This window comes from Capricornis sumatraensis, chromosome 16 (assembly GCF_032405125.1).
Source record: "Capricornis sumatraensis isolate serow.1 chromosome 16, serow.2, whole genome shotgun sequence".
Taxonomy (NCBI): domain Eukaryota; kingdom Metazoa; phylum Chordata; class Mammalia; order Artiodactyla; family Bovidae; genus Capricornis; species Capricornis sumatraensis.
The window spans coordinates 82,545,273-82,569,401 of NC_091084.1; the positions used below are offsets into that span (position 1 = coordinate 82,545,273).

The 24,129-nt window shown below is 40.8% G+C and overlaps 1 protein-coding gene across 1 annotated transcript; it reads left to right on the top strand.

Moving 5' to 3' along the window:
* The first annotated feature begins 3,298 nt into the window (after nt 1–3,298).
* LOC138092578 (olfactory receptor 4D10-like) lies at nt 3,299–4,231 on the top strand. Its single transcript, XM_068988622.1, has one exon. It carries the CDS (start codon nt 3,299–3,301, stop codon nt 4,229–4,231), a length of 933 nt encoding a protein of 310 aa, XP_068844723.1.
* Nucleotides 4,232–24,129: the final 19,898 nt, after the last annotated feature.

Genomic DNA, 24,129 nt, shown 5'->3' on the forward strand with positions numbered 1-24,129 from the left:
ATTTTGTCATATATTACAATATATATTATACATAATCATATATTATTATATATTACATGTAATAGTATTATATGATTAAGATCATATAATTATAATATAATATATATGTAATGTATAACATGAAGTTTTCATATTTATATATGTATATACATATTATATGTAATATATGTATATAATATATAATATGTATATTATACTATGTATAAATATATGTATATATGTATGTAATATATATTATATTATATACATACATTATATACATTATATGTATACATATATTATATATATTAATAATTACATATATATTATTATTATTATTTACTGACTGAGCCACCAGGGCATAAGTCAATTATATTTCTACAAAGGTGGGGAAAATACTCATCTCAAACACACAAGTATACCTATAGTTTTTATCATATAGACTAGTTTAATATACTAAAACAAAATTGAAAGCAGGTATATTGAAACCCATCAGCATTCTGGAAGCAAAGCACATTCTATATGAAATGAAATTGTTTGATAAATTAGATTGTTATTAAACTACCGTAATTGTGTGGACAACTTTGCAATGTCCTTATCTTGCTGTGTGGAAACGGAGAGTCCTATGGGTGCAGTATTGGAAACCAAGAGCGCCGTGTGGTCCCCAAACATCACCTCAGTCACGTTTCTCTCTGTGAGGAGACCCATGGGACTACGAGCACCCTGTGTAGACGAACAGCAAAGGACCTGAGGTCCAGTTTTCTTTCTCTGGCTTTCAGCAATGGAATTAAATCTACTTTCTATGGCGTCCTCTGAGCCTAACACCCCAGCAATTGGACCTTTAAGTCTGTCATGTGTTAAGAAACTTTTGACTGAGCTGTGGACAAAGGCATAGATTTCACCTACTGCCTCTGAATAATCTGGACACCAATTAAAATGTGTCCATGCATACGTGTGTGTGTTTGTGTGTGTATCCTGGTGATTTTTAATAGCTCCCACTGAAAATTCATCACCAAGAGCACGCTCAGGCACTTGACTTCCCTTCCTTGTCCAATAATATTCCCTTTCCAGTTCTTATATGAGGCCAGGCGTTAAGGGAGTTGTGCATAAGGCACGGTGAAAGAACCTTGAAGATGTGAATCTTTGAACCTGCCCTTTCTCTCCTGAAAGGGGAGAAAAGACACTAAGATATTTAGTCTCCAAAGGGCTTCACCTTCAGAAACAAAGCTTTCAGGAATTAATGTCACCAGCATTTTGTTCTGTGCTTGACCCAATGGCATACACTTCAGACTTGGAGTTTCAGGATCGAAGGAATTAGGTAAAAACATTTAACTTCTAGCTAAGGTTAAAGATTATGCATAGAGAAATTGAGATGTCATTACTGACTTTGTAAAAATAGTTCGATGTTAATACTTCTCAGCTCTATGAAATATCTCAGCGCTAAGATGGTCTTCTCAGTGACAAAGATGGCAAAGGTGGGTGTTAACCATCGGAAAGAAGGGTGTTATGTTAAGAGGAATACAGAAATGTGATCCATTCAGTGTGATTTTCAGAGCCCCATTCTGCCAGCACCTTATCTTCAAACAGACTTTATCAAACACTTTTGTTATACAAAATTAGTATGTGTATATATATATATATATATATATATATGTGTGTGTGTGTGTTTAATATATATCATTCTAATGATACCAGTGTCTCTCCCCACTGTGATCCCCTGCTCTTTATTCTTGACTCACAGAAGGAAAGAGGCAATGGGGAGCTTGCCTGATACAGTCTGGACCATGTCTCAGAACTGGGCCACTGTCCTTATTGTCTCCCTCAGATTCAAACAAGAATCACGTCAGTTATACAAGATGAATATGTTCCGGAGATTTGCTGTGCACGACTGTGGCCACAGTTAACAATAACTAAGTCTGCATTTGAAACTTTTGATAAGAGGGTAGCTCTCATGTTTGTGTTTTGACCACAATAAGAAATATTAAAACATCCTTTGAGGTTTGGATTTACACATTGTTTCAGCCTGGAGTACTGCAGTTCATGCGGTCACAAAGAGTCAGACACAACTGAGCAACTGAACATCGCTTCAGTCTGTTCTCTGACAGCAAATATAAAATATTTTAAAACAACTATTAAGTGAATTGTCTCATCAGTATAATCACAGTGACAAGTTACCTACACAAAATAATAAACTGTAGTTTTAAGAAATTCTGTATAAAACGGCCTAGTCAAAGGAAACCGACCCATACACTGCAACACTGTAATCAGAAACAGGCTATGTCTCTTGTTTTAGCAAGTCAACAATATTTAGGGAATTCCCTGGTGACAGATGGTAAAGTATCTGCCTGCAATGCCAGAGACCTGGGCTCAATCCCTGGGTCAGGAAGACCCCCTGGAGGAGGGCATGGCACCCCACTCCCGTATACTTGCCTGGGGAATCCTCATGGACAGAGGAGCCTGGTGGGCTACAGTCCATGGGGTCGCAAAGAGTCAGTCACAACTGAGTTACTAAGCACAACAGAACATTTACTAAAAGCGTGTTAAACTTGTAGACTATCGGTTCACAATGCCTGGAACTGTGTCTTCTCTTTTAATACAAAGATATGGTTTGAACATGAAAAATGCTTCAGACAGCTCCTGACACCAGTGGAGAATGAACTTATGATTGCCAGCGGGGAAGAAGGGCAGGAAGAGATAGCTGGGGAGTTTGCGATGGACATGTACACTCTGCTGTATTTGAAACGGATAACCAACAAAGCCCTACCGTATAGCCCAGGAATTGAGTCACCTGGCACCCTAGATGGGAGGTGCGTTTAGGGGAGAGTGGAAACGTGTGTATGTATGGGTAAGTTCTTTTGCTGTCCACCTGAAATGACCACGATGTTGTTAACTGGCTATATGCCAATATAAAATAAAAAGCTTTTTAAAAAGTAAAAAACAAAAACATGATACAAATAAAAAAGAGAACATCTAATGAAAAATTAATTGGTGTGAAATTTAAAATGATAACAATATTTTAAAACAAAAGCATATTAAATAAAATTAGATGTAAATTAAAAGTCCCTACCTAACACAAATGTTTTTTCTTTTCAAAAATAGTTTTATAGGAAAACAATTAACTGAATGATTTCTTATATGATAATTTGATTGAACCACCAAACGGATTGCAATCTTAAAAATTTGGACAATTAGGCACGTTGCAAACACTGCAGCCACCTGAGGAATACCTGAATTGCATTCACAGAAGAAAATAAAATGAATACCTGAGCACTGCCATATGAAGTAGACTTCAGAATACAGACAAAAAGAGGATGCGTCCATGGAGCTGGGAAACGGCACCAGGGTGAAAGAATTTATTTTCCTCGGCCTGACCCAGAATCAAGAACTGAGCGTGGTCCTGTTTCTCTTCCTCCTTTTGGTGTACGTCACCACTCTGCTGGGAAACCTCCTCATCATGGTCACAGTGACCTGGGATTCTCGCCTTCACACCCCCATGTACTTTTTGCTCCGGAATTTATCTGTTGCCGACATCTGCTTCTCCTCCATCACAGCCCCCAAGGTCCTGGTGGACCTTCTGGTCCAGAGAAAGGCCATCTCCTTCAACGGCTGCTTCACCCAGATGTTTTTCTTTCATCTTATTGGAGGGGTGGATGTATTTTCTTTGTCACTGATGGCACTGGATCGGTACGTGGCCATCTCCAAGCCCCTGCACTACGTGACCGTCATGAGTCGGGGGCGCTGCACTGCCCTCATCGTGGCCTCCTGGGCGGGGGGCTTCGTCCACTCCATCGTGCAGATCTCCCTGCTGCTCCCCCTCCCCTTCTGCGGACCCAACGTCCTGGACGGTTTCTACTGCGACGTCCCCCAGGTCCTCACACTCGCCTGCACGGACACCTCCTCTCTGGAGCTCCTGATGATTTCCAACAGCGGACTGCTCACCACCCTGTGGTTCGTCTTCCTCCTTGTATCGTACATGGTCATATTATTATTAATAAGGTCTCAGGCCGGGGAGGGCAGGGGGAAAGCCGTCTCCACCTGCACCGCCCACATCACGGTGGTCACCCTTCACTTCGTGCCGTGTATCTACGTCTACGCCCGGCCCTTTTCCGCCCTCCCCATGGACAGAGCTGTCTCCATCAACCTCACTGTCATCATTCCTGTCCTGAACCCCCTGATCTACACCCTGAGGAACCAGGAGATGAAGGCAGCCATGAAAAGACTAAGGAGAAGATTCACGCTGTTTGAAAAGTGACAGTCTCCTTATGGGCAGCGGGCCAAGATGCAAGTACACAGCTGAAGTATGTGTTTAGATATTAGCTGTCATATTCACTTTCCTGCATTGGAGAAGGAGACAGCAACCCGCTCCAGTGTTCTTGCCTGGAGAATCCCAGGGACAGGGGAGCCTGGTGGGCTGCCATCTGTGGGGTCGCACAGAGTCGGACACAACTGAAGTGACTTAGCTGCAGCTGCAGCAGCGGCTGTCATATACTGGGGCTCAACTGAACATATACAATCCACTATACCAGGATGCACAGATACGAAGGATCAGTGACCCAGCACATCAGTATCGAAGAGGAACATCAGCAGGAACCTAGATACACAGAAGAGCATATCCCGGGAGTGCGGTTGACAGCAAGCCAGGCACAAGTGTGCACTGAAATGGAAGTGGGGGTGCCGGGAAGCGGGTGAAGGACAGTCCTGCAAGGTCCAGGCAGGGAGAAGGCCACAGGGAGCCTTGTCTCAACATAGCAGGGATCCAGCAGCTGGGCCTGGCTCAACAATACTTACGCTATAACTGTTCCCTAATCCCTGGGTCGGGAAGATCCCCTGGAGAAGGAAATGGCCACCCACTCCAGTATTATTGCCTGGGAAATCTCAAGGACAGAGGAGCCTGGTGAGCTACAGTCCATGGGGTCCCTAAAGGGTAGGACATGACTTAGCGACTAAGCAACAACAGGTACCAAACACTGTAAATCTCCTCCATCATTTCTGTTTTGTCGGCCACTTCAGGCCTTCTTTTTAGTCAGTTCATCTGTAAAATACACCAGCAGAGCCCACCACAATCATTCGGGGTATGTAAAGAGTCTCAGTTTTTAAGGATTTTCATTGCTTTTCACGTCTCATGACTTTGTCAGACTTGGATGTGACCTGGGTCTTATACCGTTTGGTTCTGTAAAGTCCCCATATGTAACTATAGCCATGGCAAGCATCTGCAGCTACCTGCCCTGCTGTTCACGTCACTTTCTCAGGCGTAAACTAGTTCAGCTGGTTGAAAAGAGAAAAAGCCACACCAAGCCAGCAAATACGTTTATTTTTCCCTATGTGTACTTCCTCACTGTTCCCCTTACCACTGTGGATTTTGTTTCTTTCTAACATTTTTATTGAAATATAGTTGATTTACAACACTCTGTTAGTATCTGCTGTAGAGGAAAGTGATCAGTTACACATATACGTGTATGCACTCTTTCGTAGATTCTGTTCCTGCATCAGTCATTACAGCATATTGAATAGCCTCCTGTGCTTTTCAGTAGGGTTTTTATTAGTTATAAATTCTATACATATATATATATATGTTATCTATTCTATATATATAGATATTCTGTATATATCTATATTCTACAGATAAAATATATCTATTCTATATATAGCATATGTCAAGTCCAGTCTTCCAATTTTTCCCTCCCCACAAGTTTGCTTTCTTTTTTTTATTAATTTTTATTTTTACTTTATTTTGCTTTATAATACTGTATTGGTTTTGCCATACATTGACATGAATCAGCCACGGGTGTACACAAGTTCCCAATCCTGAATCCCCCTCCCACCTCCCACCCCATATCATCTCTCTGGATCATCCGCGTGCACCAGCCCCAAGCATCCTATATCCTGTATCAAACATAGACTGGCGACTCATTTCTTACATGATAGTATACATGTTTCAATGCCATTGTCCCAAATCATCCCACCCTCTCCCTCTCCCACAGAGTCCAAAAGACTGTTCTATACATCTGTGTCTCTTTTGCTGTCTCACATACAGGGTCATCATTACCATCTTTCTAAATTCCATATATATGTGTTAGTATACTGTATTGGTGTTTTTCTTTCTGGCTTACTTCACTCTGTATAATCGGCTCCAGTTTCATCTACCTCATTAGAACTGATTCAAATGTATTCTTTTTAATGGCTGAGTAATAGTCCATAGTGTATATGTACCACAGCTTTCTTGTCCCTTCATCTGCTGATGACCATCTAGGTTGTTTCCATGTCCTGGCTATTATAAACAGTGCTGCGATGAACATTGGGGTCCACGTGTCTCTTTCAGTTCTGGTTTCATCAGTGTGTATGCCCAGCAGTGGGATTGCTGGGTCATAAGACAGTTCTATCTGCAATTTTTTAAGGAATCTCCACACTGTTCTCCATAGTTGCTGTACTACTTTGCATTACCACCAACAGCGTAAGAGGGTTTCCTTTACTCCACACCTTCTCCAGCATGTATTGCTTGTAGACATTTGGATTGCTGCCATTCTGACTAGTGTGAAATGGTACCTCATTGTGGTCTTGATTTGCATTTCTCTGATAATGAGTGATGTTGAGCATCTTTTCATGTGTTTGTTAGCCATCCGTATGTCTTCTTTGGAGAAATGTCTATTTAGTTCTTTGGCCCATTTTTTGATTGGGTCGTTTATTTTTCTGGAATTGAGCTGCATAAGTTGCTTGTATATTTTTGAGATTAGTTGTTTGTCAGTTGCTTCATTTGCTATTATTTTCTCCCATTCAGAAGGCTGTCTTTTCACCTTTCTTATAGTTTCCTTTGTTGTGCAGAAGCTTTTCATTTTAATTAGATCCCATTTGTTTATTTTTGCTTTTATTTCCAGAATTCTGGGAGGTGGATCATAGAGGATCCTGCTGTGATTTGTCAGAGAGTGTTTTGCCTATGTTCTCCTCTAGGAGTTTTACAGTTTCTGGTCTTATGCTTAGATCTTTAATCCATTTTGAGTTTATTTTTATGTATGGTGTTAGAAAGTGGTCTAGTTTCATTCTTTTACAAGTGGTTGACCAGTTTTCCCAGCACCACTTGTTAAAGAGATTGTCTTTAATCCATTGTATATTCCTGCCTCCTTTGTCGAAGATAAGGTGTCCATAGGTGTGTGGATTTATCTCCAGGCTTTCTATTTTGTTACATTGATCTATATTTCTGTCTTTGTGCCAGTACCATACTGTCTTGATGACTGTGGGTTTGTAGGAGAGCCTGAAGTCAGGCAGGTTAATTTCTCCAGTTCCATTCTTCTTTCTCAAGATTGCTTTGGCTACTTGAGGTTTTTTCTATTTCCATACAAATTCTGAAATTATTTGTTCTAGCTCTGTGAAAAATACCGCTGGTAGCTTGATAGGGATTACATTGAATCTGTAGATTGCTTTGGGTAGTATACTCATTTTCACTATACTGATTCTTCCGATCCATGAACATGGTATATTTCTCCATCTATTAGTGTTCTCTTTGATTTCTTTCATCAATGTTTTATACTTTTCTATATATAGGTCTTTAGTTTCTTTCAGTTCAGTTCAGTCGCTCAGTCGTGTCCAGCCCTTTGCGACCCCATGAATCACAGCACGCCAGGCCTCCCTGTCCATCACCACCTCCCGGAGTTCACTCAGACTCACGTCCATCAAGTCCATGATGTCATCCAGCCATCTCATCCTCAGTCATCCCCTTCTCCTCCTGCCCTCAATCTCTCCCAGCATCAGATCCTTTTCCAATGAGTCAACTCTTCGCATGAGATGGCCAAAGTACTGGAGCTTCAGCTTTAGCATCATTCCTTCCAAAGAAATCCCAGGGTTGGTCTCCTTCAGAATGGACTGGTTGGATCTCCTTGCAGTCCAAGGGACTCTCAAGAGTCTCTCCAACACCACAGTTCAAAAGCATCAATTCTTCGGCACTCAGCCTTCTTCACAGTCCAACTTTCACATCCATACATGACCACAGGAAAAAACCATAGCCTTGACTGATGGACCTTAGTTGGCAAAGTAATGTCTCTGCTTTTGAATATACTATCTAGCTTGGTCATAACTTTTCTTCCAAGGAGTGTCTTTTAATTTCATGGCTGGAGTCACCATCTGCAGTGATTTTGGAGCCCAAAAAAAACAAAGTCTGACACTGTTTCTACTGTTTCCCCATCTATTTCCCATGAAGTGATGGGACCAGATGCCATGATCTTCGTTTTCTGAATGTTGAGCTTTAAGCCAACTTTTTCACTCTCCTCTTTCACTTTCATCAAGAGGCTTTTTAGTTCCTCTTACTTTCTGCCATAAGGGTGGTGTCATCTCCATATCTGAGGTTATTGATATTTCTCCCAGCAATCTTGATTTTAGCTTCTGTTTCTTCCAGTCCAGCATTTCTCATGATGTACTCTGCATAGAAGTTAAATAAGCAGGGTGACAATATACAGCCTTGACGTACTGCTTTTCCTTTTTGGAACCATTCTGTTGTTTCATGTCCAGTTCTAACCGTTGCTTTCTGACCTGCATACAGATTTCTCAAGAGGCAGGTTAGGTGGTCTGGTATTCCCATCTCTTTCAGAATTTTCCACAGTTTATTGTGATCCACACAGTCAAAGGCTTTGGCATAGTCAATAAAGCAGAAATAGATATTTTTCTGGAACTCTCTTGCTTTTTTGATGATCAAGCAGATGTTGGCAATTTGATCTCTGGTTCCTCTGCCTATTCTAAAACCAGCTTGAACATCAGGGAGTTCACGGTTCACGTATTGCTGAAGCCTGGTTTGGAGAATTTTGAGCATTACTTTGCTAGCATGTGAGATGAGTGCAATTGTGTGGTAGTTTGAGCATTCTTTTCATTGCCTTTCTTTGGAATTGGAATGAAAACTGACCTTTTCCAGTCCTGTGGCCACTGCTGAGTTTGCAAACTTGCTGGCATATAGAGTGCAGTACTTTCCCAGCATCATCCTTCAGGATTTGAAACAGCTCAACTGGAATCCCATCACCTCCACTAGTTTTGTTCATAGTGATGCTTTCTAAGGCCCACTTGACTTCACATTCCAAGATGTCTGGCTCTAGATGAGTGATCACATCATCATGATTATCTGGGTCGTGAAGATCTTTAATTTCTTTAGGTAGATATATTCCTAAGTATTCCTAAGTATTGCTATGAACTTTCCTCTTAGCACTGCTTTTATAGTGTCCCACAGGTTTTGGGTTGTTGTGTTTTCATTTTCATTAGTTTCTATGCATATTTTTATTTCTTTTTTGATTTCTCCTATGATTTGTTGGTTATTCAGAAGTGTGTTGTTCAGCCTCCATATGTTGGAATTTTTAATAGTCTGTCTCCTGTAATTGAGATCTAATCTTAATGCATTATGGTCAGAAAAGATGCTTGGAATGATTTCGATTTTTTTGAATTTATCAAGGTTAGATTTATGGCCCAGGATGTGATCTATCCTGGAGAAGTTTCCATGAGCACTTGAGAAAAAGGTGAAATTCATTGTTTTGGGGTGAAATGTCCTATAGATATCAATTAGGTCTAACTGGTCTAATGTATCATTTAAAGTTTGCGTTTCTTTGTTGATTTTCTGTTTAGTTGATTTGTCCATAGGTGTGAGTGGGGTATTAAAGTCTCCCGCTATTATTGTGTTATTGTTAATTTCCCCTTTCATACTTGTTAGCATTTGTCTTACATATTGCGGTGCTCCTATGTTGGGTGCATATATATTTATAATTTTATATCTTCTTGGATTGATCCTTTGATCATTATGTAGTGTCCATCTCTGTCTCTTTTCACAGCCTTTGTTTTAAAGTCTATTTTATTGGATATGAGTATTGCCACTCCTGTTTTCTTTTGGTCTCTATTTGCATGGAATATCTTTTTCCAGCCCTTCACTTTCAGTCTGTATGTATCCTTTGTTTTGAGGTGGGTCTCTTGTAGGCAGCATATATAGGGGTCTTGTTTTTGTATTCATTCAGCCAGTCTTTGCCTTTTGGTTGGGGCACTCAACCCATTTATGTTTAAGGTAATTATTGATAAGTATGATCCCATTGCCATTTACTTTATTGTTTTGGGTTCGGGTTTATACACCCTTTTTGTGTTTCCTGTCTAGAGAAGATCCTTTAGCATTTGTTACAGAGCTGGTTTGGTGGTGCTGAATTCTCTCAGCTTTTGCTTGTCTGTAAAGCTTTTGATTTCTCCTTCGTATTTGAATGAGATCCTTGCTGGGTACAGTAAGCTGGGCTGTAGGTTATTGTCTTTCATCACTTTAAGTATGTCTTGCAATTCCCTCCTGGCCTGAAGAGTTTCTATTGAAAGATCTGCAGTTATCCTTATGGGAATCCCCTTGTGTGTTATTTGTTGTTTTTCCCTTACTGCTTTTAATATTTGTTCTTTGTGTTTGATCTTTGTTAATTTGATTAATATGTGTCTTGGGGTGTTTCACCATGGGTTTATCCTATTTAGAACTCTCTGGGTTTCTTGGACTTGGGTGATTATTTCCTTCCCCATTTTAGGGAAGTTTTGAACTGTTACCTCCTCAAGAATTTTCTCATGGTCTTTCTTTTTGTCTTCTTCTTCTGGGACTCCTATAATTCAAATGTTGGAGCGTTTCATGTTGTCCTGGAGGTCTCTGAGATTGTCTTCATTTCTTTTAATTCGTTTTTCTTGTTTCCTCTCTGATTCATTTATTTCCACCATTTTATCTTCTATTTCACTAATCCTATCTTCTGCCTCCGTTATTCTACTATTTGTGGCCTCCAGAGTGTTTCTGATCTCATTTATTGCATTATTCATTATATATTGACTCTTTTTTATTTCTTCTAGGTCCTTGTTAAACCTTTCTTGCATCTTCTCCAGGCTATTTATCTGTGATTCTATTTTGATTTCATGATGTTGGATCATTTTCACTGTCATTATTCGGAATTCTTTCTCAGGTAGATTCCCTCTCTCTTCCTCTTTTGTTTGGTTTGGTGGGCATTTCTCCTGTTCCTTTACCTGCAGGGTATTCCTCTGTCTCTTCATCTTGGTTATATTGCTGTGTTTGGGGTGGCCTTTCTGTATTCTGGGAATTTGTGGAGTTCTCTCTATTATGGAATTTCCTCGCTGTGAATGGGGTTGTATCAGTGGCTTGTCAAGGTTTCTTGTTTAGGGAAGCTTGTGTCGGAGTTCTGGTGGGTGGAGCTGGGTTTCTTCTCTCTGGAGTGCAATGAAGTGTCCAGTAATGAGTTATGAGATGTCTGTGGTTTTGGAGTAACTTTGAGCTGCCTGAAGGTCAGTGGTGTGTTCCTGTGTTGCTGGAGAATTTGTGTGGTATATCTTGCTCTGGAACTTGTTGGCCCTTGGGTGGTGCTTGGTTTCAGTGTAGATATGGAGGCGTTTGATGAGTTCCTATCAATTAATGTTCCCTGGATTCAGGAGTTCTCTGATGTTCTCAGGATTTGGACTTAAGCCTCCTGCTTCTGGTTTTCAGTTTTATTTTTACAGTAGCCTCAAGACTTCTCCATCTATACAGCACCGATGATAAAACATCTAGGTTAAAGATGAAAAGTTTCTCCACTTTGAGGGGCACCCAGAGAGGTTCACTGAGTTACATGGAGAAGACAAGAGGGAGGGGGTAGTTAAAGGTGACTGGAATGAGATGAGATGGGGTCAAAAGAGGATAGAGCAAGCTAGCCAGTAATCACTTCCTTATGTGTGCTTCACAGTCTGGACCGCCAGAGGCATTCACGGAGTTATACAGGGAAGAGGAGAGGGAGGAAGTAGACAGAGGTGGCCAGGAGCATAAAAGAGGGAAATGAAAGGGAGAGAGAGAGATCCAGCCAGTAACCAGTTCCCTAAGTGTTCTCCACCGTCTGGAACACACAGAGATTCAGAGTTGGGTAGAGAAGAGAAGGGGGAGGGAGGAGACAGAGGCAACCTGGTGGAGAAAAAGGAGAGTCCAAAGGAGGAGAGAGTGGTCAAGCCAGTAATCTCGCTCTCAGGTAAAATTGGGTACTGAAGATTGGGTTTTTAAATGTGCAAAATTGACAACAAATACCAAAAAGCAGATTAAAAATCTAGAGTAGAGGCTGGATTTTCAAAAATACAATATTAAGGAAAAGAAGAAGAAGAAGAAAACCAAAGTCATGAGAATTATTAAGAAACAACAACAATAACCACTATATATATATGGCGTTTGCTTTAAAAATAGGATCTTTTTTTGAAAAGTAATAGTAGGTTATAAAAATTAAAATTAAAGGAGAAATAGAGGACTTAAAAATTTTAGAAAGTTAAAAAAAAAAGAAAAAGAAAACAAGAAAAAATAATCAAACAACAACATCAACCAAAAAAAGAAAGAAAGAGAATGGTCGTAAAAATAGTAAAGATATATCTGGCCCTTTCTCTGGTGTTGTGGGCAGTGTGAGGTCACTTCCAAGGCGGTTCCCTCTGTTTAGCTTCTCTGTTTGCTGGTCTCTTCGGTGTCTGATTTCCACCCTGTCACGGGGGGGGGCAGTGGTGGACACTTTTTTTTTTTTAGGCTCTCTTGTTCAGCCGCGCTGTGGGGAGGGAGGGATGCTGCAAACAACACTGGCGTGTTCTCGCAGTGTCTCAGCCACACTGGGCATGCCCCTGCACACGGCACCCACCACTCAGGCTCTACGTTGCTCCGCCGGGAACCGTCTGAGGCCGGCCCTAGGCTTCATGCGCCTCCCTGGTCTAAGCCGCTCAGGCTTGGCTCTCAGGTAGCCCTCAGAGGCGCATATTTGGTTGGGCCTGCGTTTTGTGCCCTTCCCAGGACCAAGTAGCTCAGGTGTTTGGCAAGCGCAGTCACTGCAACTTATCGCCTTTCCCGTCCCTGCTGTTCAGTTTTCTGGGTGTACCGCTGGCGCCCCTTCTGAGGTGGATGGTCACTATCTAGAACCCCAAGAAGTGTTAGTTAGCAAAGAAGCCTGCTTGCAGTTTGGTAGGTAAAGTCTCTCCAGGGCTGTGATTGCCCCCTGCCAGCCCTTACAGCTCTGGCTGCCTGTCACCAGAGGGGGATGGTCTGCAGCTGGGTATTTCTGTTCCGTCCTTTGTTCTGTGTGCGGTCCTGGTGGTGTCTTATGTTAGAGCTTTTCGTGTGGTAGCTATCCCACAGTCTGGTATGCTAGCCCAAGTTAGTTCGCTCTGGTTACACTAGCAGCATTCCAGCCCAATTCTTAGTAAGCACTGCAGCCCGCGCCTCCCTGCCCAGCCCTCACTTGCTAGGGGCGGATGCAGGCATCTGCGCTGCTTCTCCGCTAGGGGAGTTACTGTTGGGCTCGTAATCTGTTGGTTTTAATTATTTAATTTTTCTTCCCTGTTATGTTGCCCTCTGTGCTTCCAAGGCTCACCACAGACTCAGCAGTGAGAGTGTTTCCTGGTGTTTGGAAACTTCTCTCTTTTTAAGACTCCCTTCCGGGGCCAGGACTCCCTTCCCAGGACGGAGCTCCCTCCCTACTTCTTTTGTCTCTTTTTTCGTCTTTTATATTTTTCCTACCTGTTTTTGAAGACAATGATCTGCTTTTCTGGGTGCCTGATATCCTCTGCCAGCATTCAGAAGTTGTTTTGTAGAATTTACTCAGCGTTGAAATGTTCTTTTGATGAATTTGTGGGGGAGAAAGTGGTCTCCCTGTCCTATTCCTCCGCCATCTTAGGACCACCCCCACAAGCTTGCTTTCTACATCTGTGACTCAACTTCTAGTTTGTAAATACGTTGATTTGTACCATTTCTTTTGGTTTCACATATAAGCAATCGATGGGGAAACAGTGTCAGACTTTATTTGGGGGGGGCTCCAAAATCACTGCAGATGGTGATTGAAGCCATGAAATTAAAAGACGCTTGCTCCTTGGAAGGAAAGCTATGACCAACCTAGGCAGCATATTAAAAAGCAGAGACATTACTTTGCTAACAAAGGTCCATCTAGTCAAGGCTATGGTTTTTCCAGTGGTCATGTATGAATGTGAGAGTTGGACTATAAAGAAAGCTGAGTGCTGAAGAATTGATGCTTTTGAACTGTGATGTTGGACAAGACTCTCGAGAGTCCCTTGGACTGCAAGGAGATCCAACCAGTCCATCCTAAAGGAGATCGGTCCTGAGTGTTCTTTGGAAGGAATGATGCTGAAGTTGAAACTCCAACACTTTGGCCACCTGATGAGAAGAACTGGGTCATTGGAAAAGACCCTGATATTTGAAAAGATTGAAGGTGGGAGGAGAAGGGGACGACAGAGGACGAGATGGCTGGATGGCATCACTGACTCAATGGATGTGAGTTTGGGTGAACTCCAGGAGTTGGTGATGGACAGGGAGGCCTGGCGTGCTGCGATTCATGGGGTCACAAAGAGTCAGACACGACTGAGTGACTGAACTGAACTGATGAGCAATATTTGTCTTTCTCTGACTTTCTCAGTGTCCCAATCTCCAGGTCCATCCGTGCCACTGCAGATGGCGTTATTTCACTCTGCTCTAGGGCTGAGGAACACCCCGCTGCACACATGCACGTCTTCCTCATCCAGTCTTCTGCCGATGAACACTCAGGTTGTTTCCACACCCCACTACTGTAAAGAGTGCTGCAATGATCACTGGGGTGCACCTATCCTTTCCAGCTATGATTTTTGCTGAATATATGCCAGGAGTGGGGTTACTGGACCCTATGGTAGCTCTATTTTTAGTTTTTTAAGGATCTCATATCCCTTTTCTCTACACCCTCTCCAGCATTTACTTTTCCAGGGCTTTTTGATGATGGCCAGTCTAACCAGTGTGAGGTGATACCACAATGCACTTTTGATTTGCATTTCCCTAATAATAATGACTGGAGAAGGAAATGGCAACCCACTCCAGTATTCTTGCCTGGAGAATCCCATGGATGGAGGAGCTTGGTGGGCTACAGTCCACGGGTCACAATGAGTTGGACTGGACTGAGCGACTTCATTTCCACTTTCACTAATAATAATGATGTCAAGCATGTTTTCATGTACCTTGAAATGAGAATATTCTCTCACATCATACACAAAAATAATTTCAAAATGAGTTAAAGACCTAAATGCAAGACTAGCTGCTATAAAACTCCAATAGGAAACATAAGCAGAACACTCTGACATAAATCATAGCAAGATCTTTTTGATCCCCCCTCTAGCAGTAACGAAACGAAAAACAGAAATGAGCTAATGGGACCTAGCCACCGTGCATTTAGGCTGGTGCACCACAACTAGAGAGCTTGCACACTGGAGCCAGAGGAGCCTGTGCAGCAGAATGAAGACCCAACACAGTCAAAAATAAATGCTAACTTTGAAAGAATGCAATGTAAATAAGACACTAAAAGGATAACAAAAGAAAAAAAGTAGATTTGTGAAAAGAATGAAACAGAACTCTTAGACATGAAGGCTATGAGACTGAATAACTACCTGAAACTGGTGAAGAGGAAGTCTTTGTTCCTACTGGTGGAAATACACATCGGTTCACCACTATGGAAAATGATATAAACGATCTTCAGGAAATCGAAAGGTAGAACTACAAATGACCTAGCAACTCCACCTCTGGGTGTATATCCAAAGAAAGAAGTCAGGATCTAGAAGAGGTATGAGAAATCCCACAGTCATGGCGGCATTCTTCATAACATCCACGATATGGAAATAATCTAAGTGTCCACCAACAGATGAACAGATAAAAGTGTGGGTAAATACATGTATAATCAGCCATTTAAAAAAGAGGAAATCCTGCCATTTACAATCATATGGATGGAGCTGTGAAATAAGCCCTAATGGAATACATCAGCCAGAGAAAGACAAAGGCTGTATGATCTCATTTATACGTGGAATCTAAAAACCTGAATGTAAACAGAGCTGGTTGCCAGGTGTGGGGAGGGTGAAAGAAATGAGGAGATGTTGGCCAATATGCATAAAGTGTGGCGTTAGTCTCTCAGTCGTGTCTGACTCTTTGGGACCCATGGACTGCAGCCTGCCAGGCTCTCCATCCCTGGAATTCTCCAGACAAGAATACTGGAGTGGATAACCATTCCCTTCTCCAGGGGATCATCCCAAATTGGGGACTGAACCCAGGTCTCCTGCATTGCAGCAGACTCTTTACCATCTGAGCCACCAGGGAAGCCCAATGAGCATAAACTTCCTGTTAAAATATAACAAAGTTTGAGAGATCTATTACCCAGTGAGGTGATGCTATTCACAATATTCTATTATTTGCTTCAAAGTCTCTAAGGGAGTACATCGTAACTGTTGTTATTGTTGTTGTTGTTGTTGTTGTTGAGTCACTAAGTCATGTCTGATTCTTCTGTGACCCCATGGACTGTAGCCTGTCAGACTCTTCCACCCATGAGTTTCTCTAGGCAAGAGTACTGGAGTGGGTTGCCATTTCCTTCTCTGGGGGATCTTCCAGACCCAGATATTGAACCTGCAACTCTTGCACTGGCAGACAGATTCTTTCCCACTGAGCCACCATGGAAGCCCACAGCTTAAATGATCTCACCTCAATAAAGAATTGGCATATAGAAGACACCGCCAGGACCACACACAGAAGAAAGGACTGAACGGAAATAGCCGGCTGCAGACCATCCCCTGCCGGGAACAGGCAGCCAGAGCCGTAAGGGCTGGAAAGGGGCAATTACAGCCCCAGAGAGACTCTACCTACCAAACTGCAAGCAGGCTTCTTTGCTAAGACTTTTGGGGGTGCTGGACAGTCACCATCTGCCTCACAAGGAGTGCCAGTGGCACACTCAGAAAACTGAGCAGCAGAGACAGAAAAGGTGACAACTCACAGCGACCGTGCTTGCCAAACTCCTGAGCTACTCGGACCTGGGAAGGGCACAAAACGCAGTCCCAACTGAATCTGAGCCTCTGAGGGCTACCTGAGCACCGAACCTGAGCGGCGTAGACCGGGGAGGTGCATGCAGCCTAGGGCCGGCCCCAGACAGTTCCCGGCTGAGCATCACAGAACCGGAGCGGTTTGTGCGCCGCAAGAAGGGACAGGTCCAGCGGGGCTGAGACACTGTGCGCACACGACAGTGCTATTTGTTTGCAGCATCCCCCCCTCCCCACAGCACGACTGAACTAGTGAGCCTAAAAACCCAGCAAACAGAAGAAGTTAAACAGAGGGAACCGCCTTGGAAGTGACCCCACACTGCCCACAACATCAGAGAAGGGCCAGATATATCTTTACTATTTTTACAATCATTCCTTCCCCCCCCCCTTTCCTTTTCTTGCCTTTTTTTCTAACTTTTTTTTAATTGTTAAGTCTTCTATTTCTCCTCTAATTTTTATTTCTATAACCTACTATTACTTTTCCAAAAAAAAGACTCTTTTTTTAAGGCAAGCACCATATATAGTCTTTATGTGGGTGTTGTTGGAGTTTTCTAATAATTCTTGTGGCTTTTTTTTCTTCTTTTTTCCTTCTGCTTCTTTTCTTTAATATTGTATTTTTGAAAATCCAACCTCTTCTCTAGATTTTTAATCTTTGCTTTTTGGTTTTTGTTGTCGTTTTTGTACATTTTAAAAACCCAAACTTCACTACCCAAGTTTACCTGAGAGCGAGATTACTGGCTTGACCACTCTCTCCTCCTTTGGACTCTCCTTTTTCTCCACCAGGTGGCCTCTGTCTCTTTCCTCCCCCATCTCTTCTCTATCCAACTCTGTGAATCTCTGTGTGTTCCAGACGGTGGAGAACACCTAAGGAACTGGTTACTGGCAGGATTTGTCTCTCTCCTTTTCATTCCTCTCTCTTATCCTCCTGGCCACCTCTGTCTACTTCCTCCCTCTCCTGTTCCCTGTATAACTCCGTAAATACCTCTGAGCGGTCCAGACTATGGAGCGCACATAAGGAAGTGACTACTGGCTAGCTTGCTCTCTCCTCTTTTGATCTCACCTCATCTCAAGAAACAAGAAAAAAGTCAAATAAATAACCTAACTCTACACCTAAAGCAACTAGAAAAGGAAGAAATGGAGAACCCCAGAGTTAGTAGAAGGAAAGAAATCTTAAAAATTAGGGCAGAAATAAATGCTAAAGAAACAAAAGAGACCATAGCAAAAATCAACAAAGCCAAAAGCTGGTTCTTTGAAAGGATAAATAAAATTGACAAACCATTAGCCAGACTCATCAAGAAGCAAAGAGAGAAAAATCAAATCAATAAAATTAGAAATGAAAATGGAGAGATCACAACAGACAACACAGAAATACAAAGGATCATAAGAGACTACTATCAGCAATTATATGCCAATAAAATGGAAAATGTGGAAGAAATGGACAAATTCTTAGAAAAGTACAATATTCCAAAACTAAACCAGGAAGAAATAGAAAATATTAACAGACCCATCACAAGCATGGAAATTGAAACTGTAATCAGAAATCTTCCAGCAAACAAAAGCCCAGGTCCAGACGGCTTCACAGCTGAATTCTACCAAAAATGTCGAGAAGAGCTAACACCTATCCTACTCAAACTCTTCCAGAATATTGCAGAGGAAGGTAAACTTTCAAACTCATTCTATGAGGCCACCATCACCCTAATACCAAAACCTGACAAAGATACTACAAAAAAAGAAAACTACAGGCCAATATCACTGCTGAACATAGATGTAAAAATCCTCAACAAAATTCTAGCAATCAGAATCCAACAACACATTAAAAAGATCATACACCATGACCAAGTGGGCTTTATCCCAGGGATGGAAGGATTCTTCAATATCTGCAAATCAATCAATGTAATTCACCACATTAACAAATTGAAAAATAAAAGCCATATGATTATCTCAATAGATGCAGAGAAGGCCTTTGACAAAGTTCAACATCCATTTATGATAAAAAGTCTCCAGAAAGCAGGAATAGAAGGAACATACCTCAACATAATAAAAGCTATATATGACAAACCCACAGCAAACATTATCCTCAATGGTGAAAAATTGAAAGCATTTCCCCTAAAGTCAGGAACAAGACAAGGGTGCCCACTTTCACCGCTACTATTCAACATAGTTCTGAAAGTTTTGGCCACAGCAATCAGAGCAGAAAAAGAAATAAAAGGAATCCAAATTGGAAAAGAAGTAAAACTTTCACTGTTTGCAGATGACATGATCCTCTACATAGAAAACCCTAAAGACTCCACCAGGAAATTACTAGAGCTAATCAATGAATATAGTAAAGTTGCAGGATATAAAATCAACACACAGAAATCTCTTGCATCGCTATACACTAATAATGAGAAAGTTGAAAAAGAAACTAAGGAAACAATTCCATTCACTGTTGCAACAAAAAGAATAAAATACTTAGGAATATATCTACCTAAAGAAACCAAAGACTTATATATAGAAAAGTATAAAACACTGATGAAAGAAATCAAAAAGAACACTAATAGATGGAGAAATATACCATGTTCATGGATTGGAAGAATCAATATAGTGAAAATGAGTATACTACCCAAAGCAATTTACAAATTCAATGCAATCCCTATCAAGCTACCAGCGGTATTTTTCACAGAACTAGAACAAATAATTTCAAGATTTGTATGGAAATACAAAAAACCTCGAATAGCCAAAGTAATCTTGAGAAAGAAGAATGGAACTGGAGGAATCAACCTGCCTGACTTCAGGCTCTACTACAAACCCACAGTCATCAAGACAGTATGGTACTGGCACAAAGACAGACATATAGATCAATGGAACAAAATAGAAAGCCCAGAGATAAATCCACACACATATGGACACCTTATCTTTGACAAAGGAGGCAAGAATATACAATGGAGTAAAGACAATCTCTTTAACAAGTGGTGCTGGGAAAACTGGTCAACCACTTGTAAAAGAATGAAACTAGATCACTTTCTAACACTGCACACGAAAATAAACTCAAAATGGATTAAAGATCTAAATGTAAGACCAGAAACTATAAAACTCCTAGAGGAAAACATAGGCAAAACACTCTCTGACATAAATCACAGCAGGATCCTCTATGATCTACCTCCCAGAATTCTGGAAATAAAAGCAAAAATAAACAAATGGGATCTAATTAAAATTAAAAGCTTCTGCACAACAAAGGAAAATATAAGAAAGGTGAAAAGACAGCCTTCTGAGTGGGAGAAAATAATAGCAAATGAAACAACTGACAAACAACTAATCTCAAAAATATACAAGCAACTTATACAGCTCAATTCCAGAAAAATAAATGACCCAATCAAAAAATGGGCCAAAGAACTAAATAGACATTTCTCCAAAGAAGACATACGGATGGCTAACAAACACATGAAAAGATGCTCAACATCACTCATTATTAGAGAAATGCAAATCAAAACCACAATGAGGTACCACTTCACACCAGTCAGAATGTCTGCGATCCAATAATCTGCAAGCAATAAATGCTGGAGAGGGTGTGGAGAAAAGGGAACCCTCCTACACTGTTGGTGGGAATGCAAACTAGTACAACCACTATGGAAAACAGTGTGGAGATTCCTTAAAAAACTGGAAATAGAACTGCCATATGACCCAGCAATCCCACTGCTGGGTATACACACCAAGGAAACCAGAATTGAAATAGACACATGTACCCCAATGTTCATCGCAGCACTGTTTATAATAGCCAGGCATGGAAACAACCTAGATGTCCATCAGCAGATGAATGGATAAGAAAGCTGTGGTACATATACACAATGGAGTATTACTCAGCCATTAAAAAGAATACATTTGAATCAGTTCTGATGAGGTAGATGAAACTGGAGCCGATTATACAGAGTGAAGTAAGCCAGAAAGAAAAACACCAATACAGTACACTAACACATATATATGGAATTTAGAAAGATGGCAATGATGACCATGTATGCAAGACAGCAAAAAAGACACAGATGTGTATAGCGGACTTTTGGATTCAGAGGGAGAGGGAGAGGGAGAGGGTGGGATGATTTGGGACAATGGCATTGAAGCATGTATACTATCATGTAAGAATCGAATCACCAGTCTATGTCCGATGCAGGATACAGTATGCTTGGGGCTGGTGTACAGGGATGACCCGGAGGGATGTTGTGGGGAGGGAGGTGGGAGGGGGGTTCATGTTTGGGATCGCATGTACACCCGTGGTGGATTCGTGTCAATGTATGGCAAACCCAATACAGTATTATAAAGTAAAATAAAGTAAAAATAAAAAGTTTACAAAAAATGAATTGGCATATATGTGAGATGATGGAGTTTTTAGCTAATACTGCTAGGATAACCAGTTTGCCATGTATAAATGTATCAATCAACACCCTGAATATGCCTTAAACATACACAACGCATGTGTCTGTTTGTTGTTGTTTTGTTCAGTTGCTCAGTCGTGTCCGACTCTTTGCAACCCCATGGACTGCAGCACACCATGCTTCCCTGTCCTCACAATCTCCTGGAGTTTCCTCAAACTCATGTCCATTGAGTCTGGGATGCTATCCAACTATCTCATCCTCTGTTGTTCCATTCTCCTCCTGCTTTCAATCTTTCCCGGCTTAAGTGTCCTTTCCAATGAGTCAGCTCTTCACATAAGGTGTCCAAAGTATCCTCTGCTAGCATCTTCTCCTTTGCCTTCAATCTTTCCCACCATCAGGGTCTTTTCCAGTGAGTCAGCTCTTTGCATCAGGTGGTCAAAGTATTGGAGCTTCAGCTTCAGATCAGTCCTGTCAGTTAATATTCAGGGTTCATTTCCTCTAGGATTAACTGGTTTGACTTCCTTGCTGTCCAAGGGACTCTCAAGAGTCTTCTCCAGCACCACAGTTTGAAGACATCAAATCTTTATATCTCAAAAAAGGTGGGGAAAAATACCCATCTCAAACACACAACTTGTATCAGGCAGTTTTTATCTTCGTAGATTAATATACTAAATGTACGTATATCATATGTAGTTTAATATATACTAAAACAAAATCAAAAAGCAGGTAAATTCAAACGCATCAGTATTCTGTAAACAAAGTATGTTCTATATGAGATGAAACCATTTAATACATTGAATTAATCCTAAATTACTATAGTTGTGTGGACAGCTTTACTAAGGTACTTGTCTTGCTGTATGGAAATGAGAGATTTCATGTGAGTAGTTTTGGGGAAAAAAAAAGAAAATTGTGTGTTCCCAAACACTATCTAAGTCATGTTTCTCTCCCTGAGGAAACTCATGAGACTATAACCATTCTGAGTAGACTCAGAAACTGGGCTAATAGCAAAGGATTTGAGATCCAGTTCACTTTTTCTAGTTTTTTGTCAATATAATTAAAACTCACTTGTCTATGGTGTCCTCTGAGCCTGGCACCCCAGCAAAATTGCACCTTTAAGTCTCTTGGGAACAGCAACTGGCATGTATTGTGGATAAAGGCCGAGGTTTCATCTACTGTACTATGCGTATCTTGGTGACTTTTTTAATAAATCCCATTGAAAATTCATCACCAACACCACAATCAGGCACTTGACTTCCCTTTTCTTGTCCAGTAATATTCCCTTTTCCATTCTTATATGAGGATATAGGCTGAGGGATTTATGGGTAAGACACAGTGAAAGGACCTTGAAGATGTGATTCTTTTTTTTAAGATGTGATTCTTTGAAACTGCCCTTTCTCTCCTGAAAGTGGAGAAAGATGTTTAGTCTCTGAAGAGCTTTGCCTTCAGAAACAAAATTTTCAAGAACTAATATCACCATGTTTTGATCTGCATTCAACCCAATGGCATATAATTCACACTTGGAGTTTCAGGATCAAAGGAATTAGGTAAAGACATTCAATTTCTAGCTAAGACTAAGGTCATGCATAGTGAAACTGAGATGTTGCTATTGGTTTTGTAAAAATAGTTTGACTTTAATATTTCTCAGTTATATTAAATGTTTCAGTGCCAAGACAGTCTTCTCAGTGACAGAGACAACAAAGGTGGGTCTTAACCACTGGGAAGAGGGATATTGTGCTAAGTGGAGTGGGGAAATGGGGTCCATTTGTTGTTATCTTCAGAACTCCTTTCTGCCTACAGTTTATCTTCAGACAGATTTTATCAAACAGTTCTGTTATACAAAATTAGCCTAGGCATGATTAAAGGGTTTTTTAAAAGATATTTTTTGTTGTTTTGTTTGTTTGTTTGTTTCCTCCCATCCTATTTCCATCTTTACCTTCCTTTCAACCAGACATAAATTCATAATATATTCCATATGAAAACTAAGAATAACATTAATACTTACTAAGTGATCAGGGTAAAATTAAATTTAATATTTCTTCACTTATAGTAAGCTCAAAAAATAGTAGTTTTTTACAGCAATAGAAATGAGAGCAGGGATTACCTCTTGGGTAAAATCAGGGGGATGGCTGAAACAGTACACTAGGGAACATTCTTTGCAATGAAAATATTTACTATTTTGACTGTAATGACTATCTGTACCTAAATTCTTGTCAAAACTTATTAAAATCTGAGCATTTTGTTTTATATAAATTTTACCTTAATTGAAGAAACAGGAGGTCTTCCCTTACCATGAGTTGCAGTCACTGATTAAAATTTTAAAGGTTCTTTTAAAAAAATTTTTTTAACCATTACAAACTATTTTGGCCTTAAAAAAAGTTACTTTTGCTACTGCTGGAAATTAAGACATTACTTATCATATGTCCAAATTCCACCCAATTTTGCTTCTTCTCTTTTCATAACACATTTCACATTTCATCATGTGTTACATTCATCAATTTATACAACTCATTTATTTCATTAGGCTGTAAACTTAAAGAAATGGTTCAATTTATCTATATGCATTTGAAGATTGCAATAAATGGTCACTTGCTGAGTATAAGAAGGAAAAAATAATAATTGTAAGATCTCTTAAGAGTGGTTAATAACACCTTGTTGTTATTCAGCGGCTCAGTCATGACTGACACTTTGCAACCCCATGGACTGCAGCACACCAGGCTCCTATGTTCTCCACTATCTCCTGGAGTTTGCTCAAATTCTTGTCCATTAAGTCAACCATGCTCTCTAACCATCTCATCCTCTGCTGCCGTCTTCTCCTTTGCCTTCAATCTTTCCCACCATCAGAGTCTTTTCCAGTGAGTCGGGTCTTTGCATCAGGTGGTCAAAGTATTAGAGCTTCAGCTTCAGCATCAGTCCTTCCAATGAATGTTCAGGGTTGATTTCCTTTAGGATCAACTGATTTGGTCTCCTTGCAGTCCAGGGGACTCTCAGGAGTCTT